The 21,956-nt window shown below is 34.9% G+C and overlaps 1 protein-coding gene across 5 annotated transcripts in view; it reads right to left on the reverse strand.

Moving 5' to 3' along the window:
* Nucleotides 1–21,956, reverse strand: part of ADGRV1 (adhesion G protein-coupled receptor V1) — a 554,175-nt gene that overhangs the window by 152,787 nt on the left and 379,432 nt on the right. For all 5 annotated transcript variants that reach the window (XM_032846581.1, XM_032846569.1, XM_032846573.1 and 2 more), the window contains one exon: nt 18,199–18,377. In XM_032846581.1, the coding sequence (XP_032702472.1) occupies nt 18,199–18,377 (179 nt within the window). The remainder of the gene's footprint in view (nt 1–18,198; nt 18,378–21,956) is intronic.

The raw sequence follows: 21,956 nt of genomic DNA on the forward strand, positions 1-21,956 counted from the left end.
CTGAATGAAGTATGCTGTTTTTAAAAGCAATTTTAAAAAGTATACAAAAATATTTCAGATTTGTAAAAGAGAATCAAATTATAAACTTGGAGGGAAAAGGAAATTTAGAGGTCATCTAATTAACTTCTAATCAATGTTTGATTCTCTCAGTTGATTCTTCTGGTCTCTGTTTTTGTTACCAGTTCTTCACACATTTGAAGAAAGCTGTGTTCTAGAGACAAGGCCCTGCTTCTACCCATGAACTTATGGATAGGTTCCACGAACCATTAGTGATATCATATGACATCCTCCTAACCATCATGGTCATTCTCTTCCTGACACGCCATTGTTTCCCAGCAATTTCTTTTTACCTTTAGAATTCAAAATGAATTAGCAAATCAGCCAATGTTCTTTAGGTATATTTATTTAGGCAAGCATAAAACAACTCAACTATATCTAGTCTGTAGTTTACCATTGTGTCATTAAGAATGCCAGGGGGAAATATCCCACAAAATAGAATGTCTATAGCATTCTCCTGATTATACTGGTAAGCCCCTTATAAAGGAAGGTGGTCCAACACTACATGTTATCTTTTTTTTTTTTTCTAAAGATTTTATCTATTTATTTGAGAGAGAGAGAGAGAAGCAGACTCCCCACTGAGAAGGGAGACCAATGCATATCCCCATCCCAGGACCCCGAGACCACAACCTCAGCTGAAGGCAGATGTCCAACAGACTGAACCACCCAGGTGTTCCTACATGTCATCTTTTAAGTTATCACACTTTCTTTTTTCTAGTGTTCTTAAGGAATCAATTTAATAAGATATTGGGAGGTTTTGTTGTTGTTGTTTTTTTTTTTTTTTTTTCAGAACCAGGCAGATTGAGAATCCAATTTATGAAACTGGGGACAATATTTGTTTTTCCATTTGTTTTCTATTATCAAACCATCCTGCATTCCACATTCCTCAATATGGGTTCATCAAATTCTCCATATTAGCATATTATCATTCATGCAAGAAGACAAATGTAAAATGATTTAGCTAGGTACTTTTATAATTATTTGAGAGTTCGTAATTCTTTGAGAGTTCAAGTCTTTTACTGGTAGCCCTTTTCTTCCCCCTCTAGAGATTCTTTCTACCTGATGGAGAAAATGAAAGCAAAATCTAACTTAATCATCTTTCCTTTGCCTAATATTAAATGTTCACCTATAGAAGTTTTCTCCACTGTTGAGTGTATCTTTAAGCTCAACAAAAACTTTCAATGGTCTCTCCTTTCCTCCAGTTGTCATTTTATCATTTTTAGCAAGTCTCCCTTCATTTAAGTTTCCCTTTTCCTACATTAGCCATTCTTTTTCTCTGATATGTTCATACTTTCTTTAATTATGCCTGCCCTTGTTCACCTGAACCCCCACCAGAACAAGAATCCACAAATCCATATTGATTTTGATGGCTGTCTCCCCATTTCCCCCCTCTTTAAAATTATTTTTAACCATCCCATTTCAAGTTCATTCTTAAAACTTTCATTCTTCTCCTACTTCCAGAGTCTCCAGTCACGAAAAATTCTCCAACTTTTAACTGTTTTAAAACCGATCTTCCTAAATTTTAGTGGGCACACATGTCTAATTATGTTCGGGATTTTCCTCCCTGTTTCCTGTTTATCAAGAACTCCATTTGGCAAGGGTTGTTTTCTGTTAGATCTTATCATTTCTATTTCTAGAATTAAACAGAATTATGTCAAGCTGTTTGCCTTACTGCTTCCCCTACCTTCTGAAGAACTGTCAGATATTCAAATGAAATCTATCACTTACTCTGTTTCTGGCAGAACAGGATTCCCAGTATGTGTGTGTGGGAGCAGCCCTGGATCTACAGATAAGTCAGACACACTGGGTTGACCTCTGGCTGTGCTACCTATAGTTGTTCTGGATTTGCAACACTTTGCACCTGAATTTCCCAGGAAGAAATAAGTTACCTAACAGTTTATGTGGGATTCATTCAGCTATAAAGGGCTAGGAGCTCTATCAACTAGGAAGCTGGGCAGCTCACAACAATTTCTTGGTGAGACAGCCAGAGTTCCTTTCCTACTACCACCATGGCCCCTTCCAATTGGTACTAATGATCTTTATCCATTATTTCCAAGGCTGCACTTCACCAAATCCACATGAGCAGTAGGAGTAAAGTGGACTGTGTGAGTCCAGGGCACTCTGAGAGGTATGGTTCCTGGGAAAGATATATTACAAAGGCAAAGAGACAGGAAAAACCTGGCAGCAATGTCTTTCGGGGGCTCACATTTTTCATGTATTCCATTGGTTTAAAGTGTCAGACAATTAGGCTATGTGGGTAGATGAAAATGGCCCTTCCATCCTATAGACCTACAGCAGATGCATGCTATTAACTACTGTTAACTGTGCTGTGTACAGAGACCTTACTTTAGACATTACTATGTACATGAACTTTAAGTCAACCTTGATATTTAAAGAAATTCCAACTAGTGAGCCAAATCAAAAAGCAAGACTTCGTGTATCGAACAACACAAGTCTCTGTGGAGATCCATTCTCGAATAAGTATATGATTTAAAAAAAATAATCAACATGGGATACATGAAAAGGAAAAGTGAAACTCCCAAATTTCAGGGAAAAAAAGATGATGATTTTGAAAATGATTAGGGGGACAAAAAATTTTTTAGAAAGTGCCTTAGAATGGTAAATATAATACAAAAAGACAAAGTCTAAGGAAAGAAACAAAATAAGGTAAGGCCCAGATGAAAGTATTCTGAGAGAGGCATCAAGGGGGTGAAAGGGATGGGAAATGTGCAGTAACAACAAAGTTCTATTGGAAATAGTGATGAACAGCATGACGATGCAGAAACCTGACTGACCAGGCAGACAAATGGAGCAGCTGTGGCAGGATACATGGGAAAAAGCCAAAGACTTGAAAAAAAAAATTTTTTTTAAAGTGTGATTATTATAATCATAGAAGACAAGGTATAGTGATAAGTAATCAAAATACTTTGGTATCTTTGATTTTAGAACAACGGGAAAAGAGCAAATAAAATGTCTAAAGACTGGAAAACTCAACTGAGCAGAATGCAACATGTCTGTGGATTAAGGGCCAAGTACCAGACAAATGTAAAGAAAAAAACAGCTACAACTATATGTTCTAACCAAACTTCTACACTACAGAAATAAAATTTTAAAGATCTATAAGCATCCAAGAAGATGAAGAATAAATTTACCTAAATGGAAAAATAGTTTCAAGCTACTCTCTGAATACAAATGCCAGACCATAATAATTTCACATTCCCTGAACTCTGATCTGAAAAATAACATCAAGCACAAATAGTAAGTTATTTAAGAGCATAAGGAATACAATAAATACTGCTAGCAACGGAATTAGCAAAATGTAGGAAATATTTGAGAGACAAAAACACAAACAGGAGAGAAATTAGGGATGCCCAGATATTTAGTCAAACATTATTCTAGATGTGTCTGTGAAGGTGATTTCGGATGAAGCTAACATTTACATCAGTAGATAACCTGATTAAAGCATATTGCTTTCCTTAATGTGGGTGGGCCTTACCCAATCAGCTGAAGGCCTGAATAGAACAAAAAACCCTGATGCTCCCCTGAAAAAAAGGGAACTCTTCCTGCCTGATGGTCTTTGCCTGGAACGACACTTTCTTGTTCTCCTCTGTCTCCAGCTTGCTGACTTTTCTTGCAGACTGTGGTAATTGCTGGCCTCCAGTCTCATTAAACCAATTTCTTATCATAAATTTTTATCTATCTATTTGTATATCTACCCATCTATCTCTCATCTATCTATACCCTATTGGTTCTACTTCTCTGAAAAACCCTAATATATCACATTTACCTGTCAAAATCATGAAGCTCACAATCAAGACTATCACTGGTGTTGGGAGACTGGTACTTTCAAGAAATATCATTAAGACTGTATTTACAACCTTTCTGGATGATGGTTTTATAATTGCAATATTTCTAAATTTTTAGATTTCAGTATTTCTAAAAACTTCTTATCTCCAGTAATTTCATTTCAAGGAAGCTGTGATGTGGAAATGTGATATAACACATTTGATGCAAGTTTTTAAATATTGAAAATTGTGACAGGGAAGAACCAAAATGTCCAATGCTGGGGAATGGTAAACACATTATGATAAGTTCTATCATGAGAAAGATACTGTGGAAAAAAAAAAAAAGAAAGATACTGTGATACCAGTTAAAAAATATTGTGGTATAGTTAATGCTATGGGAAATTCTAATGATATAACATTAAGTGAAATAGGGAGATAAAAATGTGTAATTGTAATTTTGTATTATAAAAGTAAAAATAAATAAATCAGAACATAAACAGAAACTATCAACAATTAGAAGAGCTTAGAAAGATGGAGATATGTCTGATTTTTATTTTTAAAAATTATATTTCTAAGTTTTCCATACTTTCTAAAACACTGATTAATTTTATAATAAGAAAAGAAAATTACATTAAGCAGGCAGATACCCTTCTTCTAAGAAGTTATGAAGTAAAAAATACAACCCAAAAATCAACTGTCAGAAAATCCTTTTAAGCCAGGAACAGCTTTCTTAAATTGTACTAAGTATCCCGTTTGACACACTGTTTATGTTTGTGGGCATTTCCTTTTTCATTAGAACTATCTTCAACAGAACTTCCTCTATAAATAACTGATTTGTTTCCTGAACTAATACGAACTTGACCTTTGTGGTTGTATAAACTTGAAATTTTCAGTTTCTCAAACGAGAATTTTTGTGACAGTGCAAAATACTCTGTAATAAAGAATAACTGAAAATGAGACTGACCAACTTTTGCGTTTGATCCCTAAAATTTTTAAAGAAAATAAGCAAGATAAAATGCAATTTCACAAGCATCTCTATGAGTATTACTCCACCTCCCACAGTTTTACAATTACTTCCTTACCAATGCTTTATTTGGCTTGATATTTCAAATGCCTAAGTTCTTAGCCCTTTGCATTAAAAAGTGATCATTAGTCTTCCTGATTCTGCCTCTAGTTAATAAATTAAGATGAATAGAGACTGAGGTTCTTGTGGCAACACATATTCACCATTTTGACCCTGATTAAATCACTTCAAATGTTCTCAACATGTTAACTCTATCACTGTACTTGGAAAATTTAATTAGCACACAAAATACTTAAAATAATTCCCTGAAATGATCTGATATTGCACAAAACCCCATCTCATACATTAAAATGTAAAATTTCCTTAAAAATGGACAGGAGAATGATGTGTTAATAGAGAAATAAAAATTCAAGGGAGACAAAAGTAATAGCCCTAATATAGCCAACCTCACTTTTAAAAAGAGAAAAAGATAAACAAATACTCTTCATATTATTAGAAAACATGAACAAACAATCAGAAAAATTAATGCGGGGAGATGAACAAGCAACTGACAAAAGAAAAATGCTAAATAAAGCTATGGGAAGATATAGATATACCATGTACTTAGTATAATGTCCGGTACAGAATAAATGAAGCTATTAAAATATACTGATTATTAAAGAAAGGAAAATTTAAAAATATTTTTTATTTTGCATTTGCAAACACTGAAAAAAAACTTATGATGCCCAGAATTGGCAAGAATGTGGGGCAAAAGGTTATTACACTTTGGTAATATATTTTAAAGTAAAAAATTATAAATGTATCCTTTAAATAAGCCATTCCTTTGCTCAAAATTTATCCTATGGAAAATATTAACACAAATATAACAAACATACCTTTAGCGGGATATTCATTACAACAGTGTTATTTAAAAAACAAAACAAAACTAGACATAGTCCAGAAGTCTGCCAAAGAAGGGTTGGTGAAACAAACTAATAGAACATTACAGGATAGAATGTGATTAATATATATAGATTAATATAGGAAACTATCTCATAAATGAAAAGTAAATTGCAAATTAGTACATATAATATCCTGCTTTTGTTGCGAATGCATGTGTATACATATATGAGTGTACGCATATGCAGAGAAAAAAGGCAAAAAAATAGACCAAATTATCTTTGGGATGAAGTTATAGGTGAAGCTATACATTAAAAACCATTGTTATTATAGTAAGTATTAAGACTTGGAAAGATCTATTACTGATACTAATGAAGTCATCATAAATAAAAATATTTATATGACACAACTCTCTGAGAATAATTTTAGAATAAACCTGGTTGTTTCTGGATACAGAATATAGTTCCTTAGCTTTCAACAAAAATGATACTAAAGTTCTACTATTTTTCACAACTCGTAGCCTTACCAAAAAAGACTCCTTGGAACTAAATGGATACTTAATCACTTACTTCAGAGTATATTCACATTTAGATAAACTATAGAAAACACCTGCCATACAATGAATGTTCCATCTGCCATAAAATTCACACCTAAAACCCTAACCGCCAATGTGATGTATTTGGAGATGGAGCCTTTGAGAAGGAATTATTGTAGATTAGATCATGAGGGTGGGGCCTCAAGCTAGGGTTAATGCTCTGATAAAAATAGGAAACTGCAGAATCCCTCTTTCTGCGCATGCCTGGGAAAGCTACACGAGGGCATAACCAGTGAAAGGGCTCTCACTAAGAAGTGACCATGGCACCTTGACCTGGACTTCCAGCTTCCAGAACTACGAAAAATAAACATTTGTTGGTAAAGTCACCCAGTGTATGGAATTTTTCTGTTACATCAGTCAAAACTAAATGAGATAGTATCATAAAAGACGGAAAGCTTTGGAGGTATTTTTTCCCTCATTTATCACAAAAACAAAAAACTTCAAAGTTAGGCTGATAAAAGCTTCTGAGTTTCAGAAATATGGAAGAGGGTATTGTTTGCAATCTTAATGTCAAAGAAAAGGATAGAAATAATTTAATAGTATCAGAATGCCTGGAGGTATTAAAATGATAAGCAATTTTTTAAGAATTTATAGGGTCAATAATATTTAGGCAGGAGAGATGTAATTACTACTTCACATGAGCCACACATTCCCAGAGCAGTAAGTGAGGCTTTCATGAACTGACCCCTCCAGTGTGCCAGACACCGCACACACACATGCTGTTTTGCACATGCATCATCTCAGTCCACACCACAGTTCTAAGACAGAGGTTTTATTATTCCTACTCCACAGACATGGAACTTTAAACTCTCAGAGGGTAACCTGTGCAGGGTCACAGAGCAAGAACATGGCAGAACCAGTATTTGACTTCTTGTCTATCTACTTCCAAAGCTCCTGTTCTTTCTACTGCACTCGAATTGAAAAAAATCTTCCAGCTACATCTCCAGACATACTTAGTATAGTGAGTTTTCTAAACTATACTTTCTTGGGTCCCTGCATTTCAGTACGTGGGTGTTCCAAAATCAAGCATATTTATTTAATAGTTGAATGCTTCTGTACTAGAATTAAGACTCAAAAGCTGATTTTTAGTAGGAACAGCAAGCTTCAAGGCAGTTTAACATGTTCTAGTTTCATATTCTGATCTCTAGTTTCATGTAGCCTTGAAAAATAACAGCTCACATGCCCAGCACCATCTGGTAGCCTCTAGGGAAGAAACCTGAGTGGGAAGAAGAATGCAGCTGTAGTTCTCTCAAAGTTTCATTTCTAATGAAAGCTCCACCTTGTAAGGATCTCTGTATTTGACCTGTCTCAGAGTCCAGTCAGTGCAGAAATTCTGCTCCTTGGTTAGGGGGTAAGAATTAGGGGGTGAAGGGATAGGACTGTTTGTTAAAAACAATGTAAGGCACGTGATTAAACTTAACGGCTGCCTGAATTAGAGGATAACAACGACTGTGGCAAGACAATCCAAAAAGCTTATAAGAAAAGCTGGAGTTTGACTCTTGGTTTTGGCTCAGGTCATGATCTCAGCATCATGGGATTGAGTCTTATGTTGGGCTTTATACTCAGTCTGGAGTCTGGTTGGGACACATTCTCTCTCTCTCTCTCTCCCCCTCCCTGATCCTCCCCCAACACTCACCCCCTCTTGCAAATAAATAAATAAATATTTTTTGGGGATAAAAAGAAAAATAAAGAGAACCTGGGGCATGAGATGCCCACAGAGGTTTTGAAAACCTCCAGTGTGCCGAGAATTTAGAAATCCACATGCATGCCTAGTGCTGTGTTTATGCTCAGGAAAGACTTGAGAAGGCCCTGAGTTCTCTCACCACTGATTAAGTTTGAATATCTACCTAAGCAGAAGTGAAGGTTAAGGGGGAGTTGTCATCTGCCTGCTGGAGAGTTGAAGTCATGTTCTAACATGCACACAGAGCCCCTTGGCAAAGAGTGAGATTTATTGTTTGATGGTGTTTAAGGAAACATCTGTCAATCATTAACTAACCACTAAATTAACAGAACATAGATTAGTGGTCACACATCACAAAGAATATTTATAGAATTTAGATTTACACATTTAGAGAATTAGTTCATAAAACCCAATAAATGAACAACTACTACTGTAATGAGCAAAAACAACAAACTCAGGGAAAAGGGAGAATATAATCTTTAGATTTTCCACATTATAATATTTAGAATACATAAAAGCTACAAGCCATGCAAAGAAACAACCAACAGAGATTCTAAAGTTAAAAAGTATAATAACTAAACTAAAAATTTCACTATAAGGACTCAATTGCAGTTTTGAGCAGGTAGAAGAAAGAATCAGTCAATAGGAAGATAAGTCAGTTGAGATTATCGAGTTTGAGGAACAGAAAGAAAAACAATGAAGAAAGATCAACAGAATCTCAGAGTTCTTGGGACACCATCAAGCTTGTAAACAAATGCATATTAAGGGTCACAAAAGAGTAAAGAAAGAGGCAGAAAGAATATCTGGAGAAATAATGGCCCCAAACTTCTAAAATCTGATGAAAAGCATCAATCTACATATCCAAGAAGCTCAACAAACTCTAATTAGGATAAACTAGAGAGAACTGTATCTAGCCATATCATAATTAAACTGCTGAAAGACAAAGAGAGAATCTTGAAAGCAGCAAGTTAAATCATATGACCCAACACTTCTGCTTTTAGGTGTATACCCAAGTGAACTGAAAACACATTGATACAAAACAAACTTGTACTTTTATATTATGTGCCATGCTTGCAAAAAATGCCCAACTTCTATCTAATCATGCAAAAAGATTAAATAAAACCAAATTTGGATACATTCATAAAATAACTGAACAGTATTCATCAAAAGTAAAAAAACAAGGGAAGACAGAGGAACTATCAGATTGGAAGAGATAATGAGGCACAGTCACTGAATGACGTGTGGAATCCTTGGATTTTGGAACAGAAAAAGCACACTGCAGAGAAAACTACTGAAATCTGAGCATGGTCTGTCATTTAGTTAATACTTCTTTATCACAGTTACTGTCCTGGTTTTGATCATCGCACTATGGTTATGTGAGTATGTATGTGTGTACCCAGGGTGAAGGGTATACGTGAATGCTGACAATTTCTACAAATTTTCTGTGTTTAAAATTCTTTAAAAAACAAAATGTAAGAAAAAAAAGATTGATATCGATAGACGAAGTTGGGAGGAGAGCTACTAAGAGAGAAAAGATGCAAAAGCATGTCATATGAGGATATATTTTAACAAGTAAATATTAAGCTTGGGAAAAAAAAAGAACTGTGACAAACTGAAGGCTTATCAAGTTGAAAATATGAGGTTACTTTTTGTTTCTTGTTTGTTTTTTGGTATGAGCTCAGCAACTAAATACAGAGCCAGAATCTACAGGATTTCTACTGTATGTGAAAAAGAACCCTGGAAGGAAATAAATTTTTTCTCACAGATGAGTTCCACCATAAAGTAAATGAACATTTGTCTGCAATGATGTAAAGATTACTCAAGGAGTGCGTGGGGACTGGCTTCGATGCTTTATAAAGTTCTTATTTTGTCCAGGTTCTGTCTTGCCTGAAAAAAGAAGGGTCTAGGGACTGAGAAGCTATGAAGGATGTAACTCAATGCACCCGACAGAATTTTTCTCAGAGAGATAAAGCAGTAGTCACAGGGGCGCCTGGGTGGCTCAGTGGGTTAAGCCTCTGCCTTGGGCTCAGGTCATGATTTCAGGGTCCTGGGATCAAGCCCCACATTGGGCTCTCTGCTCAGCAGGGAGCCTACTTCCCCCCCCTCTCTGCCTGCCTCTCTGCCTACTTGTGATCTCTCTCTGTCAAATAAATAAATAAAATCTTAAAAAAAAAAAGCAGTAGTCACAAAAGCTAAGGTGTTGCTAGGAGAGGGAAAGCTAATACAAGATAAGAGAATGAGATAAGATAACTGAAATGAGTTGTTAATCAGTACCCACTAAAAAGTAAAATAAACTGAATATCTGGAATAAGAAGTTCAAGATACCCTGAACAGGGTTTGAATCATAATGTTTTTGTTTTATTAAGGCAAGCTAGATATTTTCCAACCCTTCAATACTTTTATTCTAAGACCTTGAAGGAAAGCATACTTCCAACGCCTCTTTACTTTGGAGCTCTGAATGAATGGAAAATGCCAATCTAAAGCTTCTCTCTCTTTCTCCATATATATATATATATATATATATATATACATACATACATATGGTGTGTGTGTGTGCAATAATAACCATGTGCAATAATACACCCCACACTTGTGCATATCAGTGAAGAGGTCTTCACAGTACTCCTCTTTCATAGATATATGGGGATTTTCTCTAATCCTCAGACAGTAAGTAAACAGTCTCCCTATGTTTATAAACATTTTTTTCATGATACTCTTTTTAATTTAATAAAAATAAAGAGTCTCATATGATATCATACTTTCCATAGAGCGCTATTACTTCTACTTAGTTCTAATTTAGAAAATAGATTTGTTCTCTATATTAACAACATTTCTCCTAATACAGCTAGCAAAATTAGATTGTTTTCCGAGGATTAAGTAATTTATAAAATGGGTAATTCAGTTCAGGACCAGGATAATCAGAAGAGGTTATAATTAAGATTTGTTAAAACTAACAAAAGTAAAACATGATGCTAAAATACTAAAACTGAAATACTACAAAATTTTAAAACTATAATTAATGTTAAAATTAAGTTATTCATTTTTTCATTATGAGTTAACAAATCCTTAGCTTAAATAGAAGAGAGTTCACTTAGATCTTTGCCCATTATAGTTACTCTGTAAATATAAGCTGACTTTTTTTATGCTTGCATTCATATGAATTAGCAAGAAAGAGAAAAGAGCCATCTTTTTATTTTACTTATTTTTTATTAACATAAAATATATTATTAGTTTCAGAGGTACATATCTGTGATTCATCACCCACTGTTCATTACATCACATGCCCTCCTTAATGTGCATCACCCAGTTACCCCATTCCCTCACCACCTTCCCCTCCAGAAACCCAAAGCAAGTATTTTAGAAATACAAACCAAACTATCATCATTATTATGTCAGTTTTACTGTTACTGACATTTATTAATGTGTCAGGGTTTTGCAGCTGAAAAGTAACAATAGTGAGAGAGGGAAAGTCTTCACTGTCCTCTCTTCTCTATGACATGACTCTGACACTCATACTCAGTCACTATATCCTTTCATAGCCACAGAGTTGTGGGGCCAGTAATGGCTTTTCATCCCTTTAGGGACAATTTTCAGGGCTGCATTACCTTTGCTCCTACCCTAGCTCTTAACTCAGTTCTATATCCTTTTTCCTCTGCACTTTGCTTGATCAGACTAGGGATTTCTCTTCACCTTGTTTCTTTCTTTTTTTTTTAAATTTTTTATTAACATATAATGTATTATCAGCCCCAGGGGTACAGGTCTGTGAATCACCAGGTTTACACACTTCACAGCACTCACCATAGCACATACCCTCCCCAATGTCCATAACCCAACCACCCTCTCCCAACCCCCCTCCCCTCAGCAACCCTCAGTTTGTTTTGTGAGATTAAGAGTCTCTTATGGTTTGTCTCCCTCCCAATCCCATCTTGTTTCATTTATTCTTTTCCTACCCCCCAAACCCCCACATTGCATCTCCACTTCCTCATATCAGGGAGATCATATGATAGTTGTCTTTCTCCGACTGACTTATTTCACTAAGCATAATACCCTCTAGTTCCATCCTTCACCTTGTTTCTTTCTCATAAAGTAGCCAAGAAGCAAATCTAAGAAAAATAGACAAATAATCCCAAAGACACTCTATAAACTATTTAAGAGAGACCGCCCCTGGGTATTCTCATTAGAATTATTTCTGGCAACCAATGGAAATCAATCAAGGCCAGATTTCTTTTACTTTGACGTTATTTTAGTAAAGCACTGTTCAATTATAAGATAAAAAAAAAGCTGGAAGACTATCTAGAATCAATTTCAAAAAGTGATGAAAATGTCATTAAGACCACATTAAACGTATAGGAAGCATTTTGTTAATTCTGATTATAGTATGATTCCTCACAGAGTCATAAGATCATCTGGCTCAGTGATAAAGAAACAGTAACAAGTCTATAATGCATTTTCTATTTTACAGACAAAAGCAAATTTTATAAATTTCATAATCTTTGTAGGACTTTTCTCCAGATCATGTTGTGTAACTTAAATCTAGATAAAAAATCCATTAGTTGAGGTAAATTAGAATTTGATCTTTTGTATATGTATATACATGTACATAAGTATACATAAGAAATATATATATGTATATATAAGAAAAAAATTGACAGTCCTCATATAGTATTTTGAGTCTTGAGATATTCAGTATTATTTGGTGACTTCCGAGTATTTTAGATACATTTTGATAATCATATTATCAATTTTAATATAAATATGTCACTGCATAGAGAAAGCATGAAAGTTATCTCTAATCCCTTATTTGTATATACTTCCTTTGGTTGTTAAGGATTTCCTTTTTCCAGTTCCGATATTTAAATCAAAGAATACATTAAGCCTTGCATCCTTCAAAAATTTAGTAACTTTTACCATCTGTTACCAGTTACTAATCACTGATCTCCACTCTGAATTTCAATTAATATAGCTGACATAATCATCAAATACTTATAATATTTGTGAATATTTCAAAAATTCACAATATGGTATGATTGGTACAATCACAGGATTTATGAAAGGTTCTGAGTCTAATGAGGATAGACTCACTAATCTGAAACTAGATACTCCACAGAGTTGATATTTAAGTTGTTGTTTGAAGGGGAAAAATAGGTATTTTCTAGGCAGACAAAAGGAAAGAAAACCATTTGAGACATAAAGGATATATTCAAAGGTATAGGCACAAGAAATCATGGGAAATACCAAATGATTCAGTTACAAAGGATAACTGGGGAGGATGGGTATGAGGGATGCTAAGGAAGCTGGTTTGACAGGTTAGTGTCAACCATGGATGACTTAAGAGTCCAGGATCCTGAAGGTAATGAAAAGCAACTGTTGGGTTTTAAGCATGAGAGTGATATGAACATTTCCATGTTTCAGAATTTAGTAGATAGATTAAAAAAAAAAAAGAAATCAGAGAGAGAAACACAAGTTAGGAGGCAACCCGACAGAGCAGACAAAGATGACAGAAATGAACTGAAGAGACAATGATGAAATAAAAGATGAAGATGAAAATGAGAAAGTAAATTAGAAAGACATTTAGGAATTAGGCTAGAAAATAACTTATGATTAATAGCATGTGAATTATAAGAAAAAAGAAGTAGAAAAACTTAAGTGGGTTCCCGGGTGCATGGTGGCTCTTTCTAGAAAATGTAGATCAAAGCACACATTTAGAAGATCAATTTAAAACAGACTAAGTATAAGAAAACTGTGTGTCATTCTGGTAAAGATGTTTATTGGACTTCTACATATATAAGTCCCCAAACAATCTCAGCTTTTCCAAAGCACATTACAATAAAACTGAAAAATCAAAGACAAAGAGAATCTTAAAAGCAGAGACAGAAAACAAGCATGTAACTTACAAAGAAAGCCCACTAATGCTATCAGTGGATTTCTCACCTTAAACCTTACAGGTCAGGAAAGAGTGGGATGATATATTCAGAGTGCTGAAAGGAAAAAAAAAATGTGCTAATCAAGAATACCCTATCAGGCAAAATTATTCTTTAGAAGTGAAGGAGAAATAAAGATTTCCCCACAAAAATAAAAGCTGAAGGACTTCATCACCGCTAGTCCTGCCTTATGAGAAAAGGTGAGAGGAGTTCTTCAAGCTGAAAGGAAAGGATGCTAATTGATTACCTGAAAATACATGAAAATATACAGAATACTGGTAAAGGAAATTATATGGTTAAATTCAGAATTCTCAATAGTGTATTACCATGGTATGTTAATCATATAATTCTAGCATAAAGATTGAAGAAAAAAAAGATTAAAACTAATGACAGCCTCATGAATTTTTAAATGAATACTCAATGTAAAAAGAGGTAAGTTGCAAAAGGAGGGATAAAGTGAAAGGGTAGTGTTTGTGCATGTAATTAAAGTTAAGTTGTTAGCATAAAACAGTTACATTTAGATGTTGTTTTATGTAAGCCTCATGGTAATCACAAAACAAAAACCTACAGTAGACACACTAAAGACAAAAAGAAAGGAATCAAAGTATACCACTAAGGAAACCATCAATTAATAAAAGAAGACAGCAGAGAAAGAAGAAAGGAGTATGTGAAGTACAAAACAGAAGACAATTAGTAAGATGACATTAGTAAGTTTTTACATATCAATATGTACTCTAAATGTAAATGAACTCAGTTCTCCAATAAAAGGACAGAGTAGCTGAATGGATGGAAAGGAAAAAAAAAAAGATCTAATTGTATGCTGCCTACAAGAGAGTCACTTCAGCTTCGGGGACATACATGGATTCAAAATTTAAAAAATGTAAAAGATAGTCCATCAAGTGGAAACCAAAAGAGTGAAGGGGGGGTAGTGTTATACTTATATCAGACAAAATAAACTTCAACTCAAAAAGGTATAACAAGTAATAAAGTAAGCCATGATATAATAATGATAAAGAGGCAATTCATCAAAAGGGTATATAACAATCATAAACACACCTGTACCTAATGTCAGATCACCCAAATATATTAAGGGAATACTAACAGATCGGACGGAGAAACAAACAACAATACAGTAATAGTAGGGAGCTTTAATATTCCATTTTTAATGATGGATTTATCAAATGAAGATGTTAGATTTGAACTATAGTTAGACTAAATGGGCCTACAGATATATATAGAACATTCAATCCAATAGTAACTATACATTCTATACTACAATAGTAGATATACATTCTTCTTCTTTTTTTTTTTTTTTTTGGATATACATTCTTCTAATGCACACACAGAACATTCTCCAGAATAGATCATACATTAGGCTACAAAACAAGTCTTAACAAATTTAAGAAGACTGAAATCATACCAAATATCTTTCCAACCACAATGGTATGAAACTAGAAATCAATAACAGGAAGAAAACTAAAAAATTCACAAATATGTGGAAATTAAACAATATACTCCTAAACAACTAATGGGTAAAAAGAAGAAATCAAAAGGGAAATTAAAAAGTACTCTGAAACAAAAACGGAAACACAACATACCAAAACATGGGATGCAGAAAAAACAGTTCTAAGATGATATTTATAGTGATAAGTGCTTACATTAGAAAAAAGAAAGATGTCAAATTAACAACCTAACAACCTAGCAAATTAACAACACCCCAAGGAACTAGAAAAAAAGAACAAACTCAGCCCACAGTTAGCAGAAGAAAGGAAATAATAAAAATCATGGAATGTTGGTGGGAATGTAAACTGGCACAGCCACTAGAGTAAACAGTAAGTAAACAGCATGGAGATTCCTCAGAAAATTAAAAACAGAACTATTATATGACCCAACGATCTCATCTCTGCATATATATCCAAAGGAAATGAAATCTGGACCTTTTATTTTTTTAAGATTTATTTAATTATTTGAGAAAGAGAGAGGAGAGCTCCACACAAGAGCCCCGCTCCAGGGAGTTGGAAGCGATCAAGCCACCCAGGTACCCCAAGCGTGCAACTTTTAATCTTAGGGTCATGAGTTCAAGCCCCATGTTGGGCACAGAGCTTACTTTAAAAAAAAAAAAAATTAAGGAAGAAATTGAAACTTGAAACTTGAAAACCATTCCAGCTAATAGGAGAAGAGAGATCACTCCCTGTTTTCATGAAATTATCATAATCTTGGTTCCAAAATTTGACAAAAACATCTTTTAAAAAGCAACTTGTACATATTGATACAATAAAGATCTATTTAGAGAAAATTCTTTACTCAAAAGAAATTGTTTATTACTATGAAGTAACCACTGCACAACAAATGAGCTACTATTTCACACCATCACAAATCCTATCATTACTCCGAAAGAAAAGGTATGTTTATACATGATCAAGGTATACAAGATTCTTCACAAATAATATAGTAACTTGTATCCTTATATTGAGATTAAAATGATAATTAAAAATACAGAATTAAAAAATTTTTTAAAACTATAACAAATTTACATAGGGATGATTTAGGAATTTTTTGTGGAGGACACAAGTAACTTACAATAATTACAAAACTCAGTCACTTTTGGTCTAATAATCCCTATCCTCTTAAAACCAGGTAGAGGTTAATATGTTTTGCATTTCACTTATTATAACTGAGCTGCTAATAAAAAACTTTTTGCAAAAGCCTCAGAAGGCAAATATTTTAACAGTCGATTTGGACATTCTTGGATAATAGTTTACTTCCCTCTTTAAAAACCCGTTTACAAGTGGTACCTGGGTGGCTCGGTGGGTTAAAGCCTTTGCCTTCAGCTCAGGTCATGATCCCAGGGTCCTGGGATCGAGCCCCGCATCGGGCTCTCTGCTCTGCAGGGAGCCTGCTTCCCCCCCTCTCTCTGTCTGCCTCTCTGCCTACTTGTGATCTCTGTCAAATAAATAAATTAAAAAAAAAAAACCCCTTTATAAGTACTAAAAGAGTTCTTTTAATTACTATCACTTTCATCAGGTCCCATTTATCAAGGCTGGGTGGGTACACATGTAATGCTAAAACTGCTACCAAATAAGTCCTGTCTTGCCAGGAAACTGGTGAAAGGGATGGGCAGCTGGCCACCAGGGTTTGTCTCATGGTTACTTTGTATTTGAATGATGTCAAACTTTCTGAAATTAATCCTGGCTGCCCAAGATTTAAATTAATGCCAGGGGTCACAAAGTGTCATAACATAATTTTGAAAAGACACAACAATTCCCTTCTAGAAGATCAGGCTTTAGGAATTTTATATGCACAAAATACATTATAATGCTAAAGTAATCAGTATGAGGGAATCTTAGTGAATCTCAATAAAAAATTACTATATATGGCCTCTCAGTGGGTGTGTGCGTATCACATAGCTAGTTTCCTTGGTTGAATAGAGTGTGGGATAGGTGTGTGATTGCCCATTTGTGAAATACATTTGCATACATTAATTACAATTATTTATTAGGTAATAATGAACAATTATAACTGATCGGAGGCAATAATGATATTGAAATGACTTCTGCTTATATAGTACTTTTACTTTCAAAGATTTTTCACATCAATTAACTCATTTTTATCTTCACAATAACCTGTGAGATAATTACGTAAACTGTCATCATAAAATTGGGAATAGGTTATTCTTTCTTATTTAGAAATGTTACTTTCCCCATCTCATCCTCATTACACCAAGGGAGCTGATTAAACTTTATTATAAATTTTTTTTTCCCCTCCTGCATATGGAGTCAATAAAAGGGGTTGAGTAGTCCTCAAAGCTGTAAGACACCAGATTCAAGATTAAGGCATGTATATGTGTGTGCATAAAGATTTGTTACATTTAAAGACTATTAATGCACCTTAGAACATATAAGAAGGTCCCAGTTGACCCTGTCTCCTTCTTGTGTCCTTTTGCAGACACTCTCCATTCACTCTGATACAGCCTTTTGGTATTTAAGGATGTTATGGATGATAGTGACTGCCATCCTTCCCTTCCCAACCTCCCCCAAAATGTCAGATTCCTTAGATAATATGCCACACTCCATATTTTTCACTGATTCTATTCTTTATCAAAGAAAGGCAACAGTTTCTTACTTCAAGGGAAATTAGAGGAAGTAGAGATTTAGTCAGTCTGGTGGGAAAGCAGAGGTCTGCCTGGTATTGCCTAATGAAGCTATCTGAGTATACAAAGGCTAAGAAGGCAAGGAGTTCTGCCTGGATGTACTTACAGGTCACCGTGGATGAGTCCATAGATCTGTGGCATGCTCTGATGATAGATTCCTCTCAAAATAATAATAAGGAGAATCACCACAAAGGCTGGAAGTCCCCAACTCAGAAGGAAAAACAGCAGATATCGTCTCTCTGTGTGTTCATCGTTCATCACCAGTACATACCAGAAATTCACAGACTAAGGAAGGAAACAGAACATAAAATCAGTAAGTTCTGGTCTAATGTCACAGGACACAAACTCACCTGGGCTGGACATAAAGTGTTATGGTGCAACAAAGGCTAGAATTACTTAATAATTATTTTTTTGTTTGTTTCTTTGTTTTTTAGATAATTCACATATTTCGTACATCCAAGAAATTCAGAATACCTCAAAAATCTTGAAACACTGGAAAATATTAATTGTACTTTTTATTCTCCTTAGTTTGCTTTGGTTTATTCACAGCCATAGTCCTCTGTGATTGTTCTGTGCATGTTGAAGAAACATACACCGGTATTCAAAACTACTTCCCATGTGAACAGCTTCATGATGATAATAAAGTGAACAGCTCTTTGTTTCAGACTTTTGACAACTTTTAAAAAGATTTTTATTTATATATTTCAAGAGTGAGAGAGAGCAAGAGCACGTTGGGGTGGGGAAAGGAGCAGAAGGAGAGGGAGAGAGAGAATCTCAGGCAGACTCCCCAGTGAGCACGGAGCCCGACATTGTGCATAATCGCACGACTCCGAGATCCTGACAGAGCTGAAATGAAGAGTTGGTTGCTTAATTGACTGAGCCAGTCAGACACCCCCGATAAATTTTCTTAAGGCCTTATCATATGAGAGGGCTAGATACTCTTCCAGGGAGTGGGTATATAATTGTGAAGAGAGCCCCATGTCAGTCCCCAGCAGAAGACATATATGAGTAAACAGAAAATGACTTCACAGAGATAAATGTTCTGTGATGGGGTAGGTTTTGTACCTATTTTTCTTTCTCAGTTTATATGCTCTTTTTTTCATTTATGGACTTGACCATTATTTACTGAGTGCCTACTAAATTTCAGGGACCAATCCAAGCATGGGGGATATAGAAGTGAAAGAGATGAGGGAGGTATTTACTTTCCTTTATGTTAGTTTCCAAGGAAGTGGGAAAGAAGTCATCACAGAAAGTATATATTTTATATTTATAGTGTGTTTTATATCCATTATTTCTTATTAAGATAAGAAATATAAAAGTGAGGGTCACCTGGGTGGCTCAGTCAGTTAAGCATCTGCCTTTGGCTCAGGACATGATCCCATGGTCTTGGGATTGAGCCCCACGTCAGGCTCCCTGTTGGAGGGGAGTCTGTTTCTCCCTCTCCCTCTGCCTGCCACTCTGCCTACTTGTGCTCTCTCTCTCAAATAAATAAATACAATCTTTAAAAAAATATAAAAAGGATAAGTAGATAGAGGGGGATGAGGGGACACATTAGATAAAAAGAATAGGAAAAGAAAATGTTCTTATTGGCCCCAAATCCCGCACTTTGATCTTACACCTAAGCGAAATCTAGAACTTACATATTCTGTCTTCTAGTGTTTTTTTTCCACTAGCACACTTACACTTAATTATCATTTAGCACAGAAACAACACTGAATGTCATGTTTTCACACAATGATACCTCTTCACTAGAGAATCCGCCTTCTTAGTTTCTTATGGTGGAAAAAGTGTGAGTATAGATGAATTACATCTATACATACATACATACATAAATATGTATTCATATATACATCAGAGGGATAATCAGTAGTAAGCAACAACAATCCCGTAGCTTTAGTTTCCTCATGTATACAACGAGGTTACTCTAAAGATTAAATGAGATATTATGTATGAAAGGCTGAGCACATAGTCAGCATTGGGAAATGTTGCCAGCTCCTTTAAATCTCCTATTTAGGATGTCAGACAGTGTGAAAGACAAAAGATGAATAGTTTAAGACCAAAGTAAGCTGTGATATGATGGAAGCTCTTTCTCTGTGATAAATAAACATGCCTTATGTTCATGGAAAGGCTTTCAGGTGCTATTTACGGAGGCTTCTAAGTAAGACTCTATCTGGACCAAATCAGCCTTGAGGGATTAGTATTAACTGGGCTAAACAAGGGAAAAATAAAAATGTTTGGTTACTTGGAGATTTTTGTCTCTGAATTTTATTTCCTGTCAGCACTCCATATCTTTATGTACACCAGCATATATCTGGAATTATGAATACTTTGAGTTGTTGATTATGTAAATTTGTTCTAACTTCTTTTTTGGATCATTAAATCCAACAGGGTTTCCCCCTTCTTTCCATAATTAATACAGGGACACGCACCCAAGTAAGTGTGATTGTATCAAGTTATCTAACACTGAGGTGATCAAACTGCCTGTTAGAGAATGAAAATTCAGGCAAAGGAAGGATGATGAGCCCATCTCCAAAATAAAATTGCTAATTATTTATTTTAAATAGATGTTTGTGTTTGTATCCATATAAGATGGTAACTCACGGGTGTTGGTGGAAGAATCAGAAAGCAGAGCAGGGTAAATAACTCCTAAGTTGATTCATCATAATAGAGATTGGGATATTTCCAAAATGTCTGCCTTTATGAAAATGGACATTAGTTCCATCAGTTAGAATCACTCAACCTTTCAGCAATTGTTTGACCTTTACCAGAGACTCAGATAAGACTGAAACAAGTGTAACTGTTCGATTTATACATGCATGGCTCCAAAGAGCTCAAGGCGCAGTGTTGCTGAACAGTCAATTAAGCAAAACAAGTTCCTGTAGTCACAAGCTTTTGTTGACTTAAAAAAAAAAAATCCCTTTTCTTCCCAAAATAATCCAACCACTGAGGTGTACCCTAAAGACATATTTCCCATTGTATGTTTTTTTTTCTTTTTTCCCTTTTTGCTATAGAATTGAAATACTATGTAATTAAATGATGTCTAATTATTTTAGAGATACCATATGGCCCAAACATAAGATTTGTTTTGACTACCTAATTTCAAGTTTTACTTGAATTTTAAGTTATTTTAATATAATGTGGTAGGTACCTTTTGGGATATGCCTAGGTCATGAGTTCTCCTTCTTAGAATCTTATTTCATCCCACCCCAACATATGCAGAGTGGGTTCATGACCCTGCTCCCCCACCCACAGCTGATTTGATCTGGAGAAGTCTGTCCCAGGCTGGGCCAATCATAAATCACTGAATTCCATGAAAGTCAGTGACAGTCTAAGCTGGTCAGCTGGAAAAAGAGGACATACAAACTTTAGTGATGGAGAAAGGCAGAAGCACAGTGGAGAGAGTGTGTTTATAGAGAATATGGTTCTTGGGTTCAGTAAGTTATCCTATATGCCTATTATTCCTTTTATGATGTAAATGTTTGCTTAAATTAGCTCAATTTAGTTTTTCTTTATGTTAAAAGAAAAAAAGAAATTGACTGAGGTATATATTGCTATTCAAAACCAGAGGAATTGAAACCACCAGTTACTACCATTCTCTAAACAGAGGAAACAGTGGAGCATTGACTACATTCTTTTCCTTGTAATCATGGTTCCTCTTTTGTAATCTAAGAGTATTTAAAGACCACTATGTTTGAATAATAATTTTATGCTGACAGACACATAGCATATGTGTGCCTTGGTGTCTGTGTGGTTATTCAGTGCTGGAACTAATGAAATTTTGAAAACTCAATACAAGTTAAAGGGTATCACTCTCACCCAGACATGATTCAAGTGGACTGGGCATGGCTTACTATTCACTGCCCA

Source organism: Lontra canadensis, unplaced genomic scaffold, assembly GCF_010015895.1.
Source record: "Lontra canadensis isolate GAN:19392208 unplaced genomic scaffold, GSC_riverotter_1.0 scaffold4, whole genome shotgun sequence".
NCBI lineage: Eukaryota > Metazoa > Chordata > Mammalia > Carnivora > Mustelidae > Lontra > Lontra canadensis.